General features: G+C 41.5%; 1 protein-coding gene across 1 annotated transcript in view; it reads left to right on the top strand.

The window, feature by feature from the left end:
* Positions 1–6,517, top strand: part of ENPEP (glutamyl aminopeptidase (aminopeptidase A)) — a 36,437-nt gene that overhangs the window by 19,588 nt on the left and 10,332 nt on the right. The window contains 3 exon segments of the mRNA XM_009885479.1: positions 1,797–1,862; positions 3,287–3,352; positions 4,631–4,782. Coding sequence (XP_009883781.1) covers positions 1,797–1,862; positions 3,287–3,352; positions 4,631–4,782 — 284 coding nt within the window.

The raw sequence follows: 6,517 nt of genomic DNA, 5'->3' as shown, positions 1-6,517 counted from the left end.
TCTTTCCCAGTTCAATCCTCTCTTAGTGTGAAAGATTTTATTAAAGTAACAATGAGATTTTTTGTCTTCGGAGTTCAAATATTAATTACCTTTTCAGAAAACAGATACTTAAATAAGTTCTGCTAAAAATTTGCTCTTGGACCCTCACATTTTTGGAATTTCTCAGTTAAAGATACTTAGGATTAAACGTTCCACGTTTCTGTCAGATGCAGTCTTGTCATATACTTGGCAATTACTAGGACTCTGTAGAAGAAATTATGTGGGTGTTAATAAAAGACTCCCCTCATACGCCCATCAGACAAGGTCAGCTATTCAAATCAAGGTCACTCTCTCGAACCTCCCCAAATAGTTAAGGGAAGTTATGAAAACACTGTGGTTCTTATAACCGGTGATTTTGTTAGCATGAGTTTTTCTCAAATGCACTCCATCATGGACCACAGAGGAGGGACAGGAGTAGGGGGAAGAGACTGAAAAGCAGTAGTAGAAGATGCAACGGGTAACTATACATTACAATTTAAAGCAAAAGAAACCTCCGCTGCTTGCAAACACATACACAAGCGCGTATTTCTACCCTGACTTTTAATATAAATGGGAGATGATGGTCTATGAGAGGTGATGCCAGATAAGAAGTGACGGATAGACAAAGCTGAGGAACTGAGATATGCTAGTGCATACATGTGGCTTTATGATCACCATTAATCATAAGCAGCCCCATGATTACCATTACTAATGGATATCGGTTCTAAATTCACTGAATCATTTTTTAACATATTTCATGGCAAACATTAAATTACTGTATCAGAAAAGAGTCATCTGCTGACCATCTTGACGCTGCACCAATAGGCTGGAGAGCAGTCTGAGGCATATCTGTTCAAACAGTCCCTCTGCTGTGGCTCGTGCAGCCAAGTTGTTATTCTCAGACATGTAAATAGGGGAGATAGGATTTACAGAGAATTCAGATAACATTCTTGTTTTTATGGGACAACTGGATTTTTAAACCACTCATAACATTAGGCTTTCAGCTGCCCTTTGATTTAATTCGGAATATGAAAACATGCTAATCCTAAAATCATATTCTGTGTTTTAGATTGGGTTTGCATTTTGTTTTTCATCACTTTTTGCCCATACTGATCTTCGTTCCATGTGACTCACCTGCTTCTCTTTTCAGTCTTCCCTTTGTTTCTTTTTTTCTTTCAAGGCCCAAATTGGTTTTTTTTTCTGTGACACCCAAGTAACATTTCTGACCCCAGTTCTACCCTGCTTCAGAGGCCAAAGCTCTTACACCAGTCCTCAGCAAAACTTATTCTGAATCTTGAGATGGCATCCTCAGCATGTGAAGCCCCAGACTTCCCACATTTTTGGAGTTCCCTACCTATTGGGTGCTCAGCTGAAGTCACTTCCTCTATCAGGCTGTGCGGATGGACAGGGCTAGCTCCCCAGCTGCCCTCCCTCCTGTCCTGTTCAAAGTGAAACAGGGAGCCCCACTCACACAAACTGGTAGAGTGGCAGGACAGTAACCCCCAGCAGCAGAGCTCGAGAGCCCTTCTAACTAGCACAGCTGAACTCAGAAGTGGCCATCTGATCACAGCTCAAGATCAACTCTCACATCCAGAATTAAGCTCCGGCAGGCCAGCATGCCGTGCCATGAAGGAATTAGAAAAACCACTTCCTTAGTCAGATGGATGGTTTCTATTTTTGCCTTATAAAATATTGGTTCACATGTTGCTTTTAGGTGAACGGAAATCCAGTGTTAGAGCAGCATGGAATGACCTTCTCCCCTTTCCCTTTGTCCTCAGGGTGCGTCAATCCTCAGAATGCTTCGAGACTGGATTACACCAGACCTCTTCCAGAAAGGCTGTCAGGTAAGGGTGGCACCAAAACACTCCAGAAATGCAGCCCATCATCGTGTGACATTAGCAAAGCCATTATTCAAAAAGTTAATATCAGAGATCCTGGTATTAGTAGCAACAGTATTTAATGCATTTCAGTACTCGGTGGACAATGTCAAGGGGAAGAAGGTCCATGCTCCCACAGAAGCAGGAATTTTTAAGCAGGATTGTGAACTGCATTAAGATTTGATAGCCTGCCAGTGAGGACCTAAATTCATGGCAGCTTTTAGTGGAGAAACACCCTCCACCACCCTGTTATCCTGTTGTCAGCTAGGATCCCCTTGTTCAGTTGTAAAGTATGTCTGCAGCTTCATACAGCCACAATCCTCCAACCCTGCCAAGCCTGCTATGCAGGGACACTCTTACAGGCATAAGCTTATGTGTGCCCTGATGCAGGGGCACCCAGCCCTAGAGAGCCAAGGTAGTACAAAAGGGAGATATTGCACAGTTCATAGTCCTTTCTTGTTGAGGAAAAAACATGATGCTACAAAATTATGGAAAGAAAAAATGGGAGACAGGAGTGCTTCCAGAAAGACGAAGGTTGTCTGCCCTTTCCTCTGAACTGACATCTGTTGTCTCTGAAGAGTTACGGCACAGATTTACCACGTTTGTTCTGACCTCCCTCCCTCCTGGAAAGCACATTTATGGGCTACTACAAGACAGTTGTATTTTCCTTTATTTTTCTTTTCATACTTTCAATCAGGACAGTTCCACAAGATTGGAAAATACAGCCACCTTGTCCACAAGAGACTAATGTTTCCCCTCTACTCAGAGCCTTAAAGTAGGTAGCTGTGACTAACAGCGAAACAAACAGCACCATCTACTGACTAAACATTACCAGGATCCAGACAACAGGGTAGGAAAGCACTCGTTAGGCAGCCACAGGTTAGACACAGGTTAGGTAAGACACAGGACAGGATACACTTAGCCGAATACCAAATACCATTGTTCCTTGTAATGGTAATTTTGATCACAATTTAGAGGTGACTAGACTTTCCTACTTCAGCTCTGAGTCCACAGCTAGTGAAATCTCCCGAAATAGCTTCCTCCTTCTAAACAACCTCTCACATTTTACAGAAATCTGCAACAGGGTATGCTGGTGTCCATTCAAACGAAATACAAAGAACTTTTCAAGTACAAATTTATTTCATACTAACAAGTCACAATAGAAAATGTTGACTTTTAGCATTATGGGATGCATTGGAAAGAAAAGGAACTTCGTCAGCTGATTATTGATCCATTTAACCTCCTACTCACAGTACTACCACCCATGGGTTGATACTCTGTACAACTGACCTGTACTCTCTGTACCTTTGTACAACTGAATATGTGCATTGTTTTCATAGGCAAAGAAGAAAAAAATGGTAGTATTTTCACAGTCTTCTACTTCTCTCTAGGCATATTTGAAGAAACACCATTTCCAGAATGCCAAGACACAACAATTTTGGGAAGCTCTGGAAGAGGTATGTTTTGCAGCAACCCAAACCCTTCCTAATAAATGTTTCATATCTCACCCACTGATTTCAGTTTCCCAAACTTTTTATATTCTGTAGCTCTTCTGTCAATGAGAGATCACAAGCCAGGCAGCCTTCCAGTATATTCCGAAACGTCTTATTTCTAGCAAATATATATGATTTCCTCACTTTTGGCACAAGACTGTGGGTGTGGAACAAGAAACGAAAAAGGAGGCCCTGCTAATAAATAGCTTGCTACTGAAACGCAAACTCATTTCATGGTTGCAAAGACCCCTCATCCACCACACACACGTACCCCATACTCTCCCTCCTCTCTAACCAGAATCAGCTGTTTGAAAGATCTCAACAGTATCCACTCCCAAGTAATTTTGGTGCTTATCTCCATCCCTAGCTTCTGAGTCCCAGTTGGGCTATCCTCTGTCCCACCATTTTCTCATCTTTCCTTTTCCTTGAGGCTGGGCTGTTTCTTTCCATCTATCCCATTACCCCCAGAAGCCCACCTGCGTGCTACCAGGTTCTTCCCCTGATGATATTTCCTTTCCTTCCACGACTGTGGACACTCACACAGCCCAAGTTGCGCTTTGGTGTCTCCTTTCAAGTTCCCATCTTCTCCTTGATCTCAGACTTCTTCCTGCTCAGCAGGACTTCTTCCTGCTCTCTCTCCGGTGCTCTGCAACTTCATGTCACCTACCTCATCTGAAGAAGGAAACAGTGATCCTAGCTCCCTTCTCTCACAGGTGACAGCCTGGGGAGCCAGTGGCAGCTTTTGCCATCTCCAGTCTCTAGGACAGAAGTTCACAGTCCACAGAATGGATCAAATTTTACATTAGTGTAGCTGCTGGTGGTTAATACTGGCTCCTCCTTCACACTCAAAACAGGGCATGCTGCAAGGAGACTTTTGGCTTTGAAAAGTCTCTTTATGTCCTTTCTGTCCTGTTTGGTTACTTCCTCAGAAAAAAATTGAGAGACCTTAGAGCAAGCAAGGGGCCTCAAAGGTTCATCAGTATTTCTTGTCCATGTTACTGGCCAGTCTCCTGCCCACATACTTCTTGTTTCCTCTGTCCGTGTTCAATTTTCCAGCTCATTCCTTCTTTCAGTGACAGACATCATAAAAGGATTTAATGGAGTATTTTTTGTACTAAACCTGCTCTTTCCTCTGCCCCTTTCTGCTCTTCTTCCTCTCAATACCAGAGGTTTGGGGTTGTTTTTTTTTCTTTTTTGGACTGAACTTGCATTTTCACTGCAACCTTCTCCCATTGTTAATAGGCAAGTAATAAACCTGTGAAGGAAGTCATGGACACATGGACTAGGCAGATGGGCTACCCTGTTTTGGAGATGGGAAGTAACTCAGTATTCACACAGAAACGTTTTCTCTTGGATCCCAATGCAAATGCTTCTCATCCTCCTTCTGATCTTGGGTAAGTTCCTGCTTTAAATGTCTATCCAAAACGGGTAAAAATACTGTACAAATACTTTCTCCAGCTGACATACACAAAGGCAGTGTTATACCCAGTCTTGCTAAACTTACTCTCAGCGTATTTTTTTTTAAAGAAACAAGCAGGAAGTTAGAGACAATTATTTCAAATTTCAGAGAGCATCAGCTCTCTGTCTCAAGGTTTCTTTCCCAAACACAGCAGGGTAAAATTGGACAAAGTCCTCAGATCTTACTCCTGTGCACAGTCAGCTCAGATGATTGCAAATCATTTGTTGAACAACTGCAAGTTATAGTCTGCTAGACTAAGGAAACCTGACACGAAATTATCTCTGTCCAGAAATCAGATACCATGATCCAGGTATTTTATACCACAATAGTTTATTCCTTTTCCTGTATGGTATAGGATCTATAATACATCACAGTGATCTGCACATATAAAATAGGGTCTTCCCTATGTGTCTTAAAAACATGAATTACTGTGAAATAGCTAGTCATGTTTAAATGTTATTAATCCTCATCAAGAGCTGTTTTATTCTTATTTAACTCAGCATTGCTTAATTTTAGTGATCTAAAAGATAATTATCTAGTCAAAGTTAGACATCTTGGGGTTTTATGGGACCAGACAACCAGCTGCAGACATTCATCTACCCTATTCAAGGCGGGTGGGATACTGTATAGGAGCATATTTGTTAGTTAACAGATGACTGATGTGAGGGGAGATGAACCCTACCTGAGGGTTGGTGCACCTGCAAAGAAAAATGGCTCGGCTGCACCATGCCATTAACCCCTTGAATAGCTGTTCAGAGCTGGCATTGTGTATATTCTTAGCCAGACCCAATTTTGATGCAATACAACTTTCCTAATGTTTCAATGAAAGAGATTCAAATTAACCAATTTTAGGAAGATTTTGTTCCTTGAACTAGCCCAATACAACTGAACCAGTAAAACTTGCCTGTACGAATCAGAACTAAATTACTCAAATGCAATTTTCCATTAGCTTCTGCTACTTATTTTAATACAAAGACCAAGAACAAGGAGAAAATGAATAAACAGTTGGGGCCACTTTATTTCATACTGATTAAAGCAAAAAAAACTTGAGCAATGATAAGGCCCATGGTATCAGCAGTTTTGGATAGGTATCAAAAGAGCTGGGATGATATCATTACCTATGTATTTGTAATGTTGTATTTCTACCAACATAAGCACAAAAAATTGCAGACTTTTGAAGCAACTCTAGCTGCAAGCTACAGCTCTGTGCAATCTGAAGGCTGGTGTTACAGACCATTTAGGCAAAAATACTTCTTTCTGTTAAAAGTTTTGACTTATTGCACTATGCTCTGAGGTAGCAGACTCAGGAATCCTACTTTTGCTTGACTTCAAGACTTAAAGTACGTTGCCATTTGTCATTTCTTGAGTAGAAATCCCAGCACTGTTCCTACTTTAACCTGTCAAGAAGCTGTGCACTGTCCCTGCTATTCCCAAAGTGAGAGGGAAAATTGTTTCTGCATGTATAGTTTTTATAAATTACTTAGAAATAAAATGCAGTAATACATATTATAATGCTGATATTATCTATTCTGGGACTTACTCCCTTGCCTAAAAGTCAATCCACTGAAAATCAATACCTCCTCCTTCCACCCTCATGGGTGGGGATGAGGAAGCTCCTGAAGAGATCCTACCCCAGATGGGACTGGCCCATTTCATGTCGGGGCGGGGGG

This window comes from Charadrius vociferus, unplaced genomic scaffold (assembly GCF_000708025.1).
Source record: "Charadrius vociferus isolate BGI_N301 unplaced genomic scaffold, ASM70802v2 scaffold55, whole genome shotgun sequence".
Taxonomy (NCBI): Eukaryota; Metazoa; Chordata; class Aves; order Charadriiformes; family Charadriidae; genus Charadrius; species Charadrius vociferus.
Note: the sequence above shows the minus strand (reverse complement) of the source record. Positions and strands in the feature narration are given on the sequence as shown.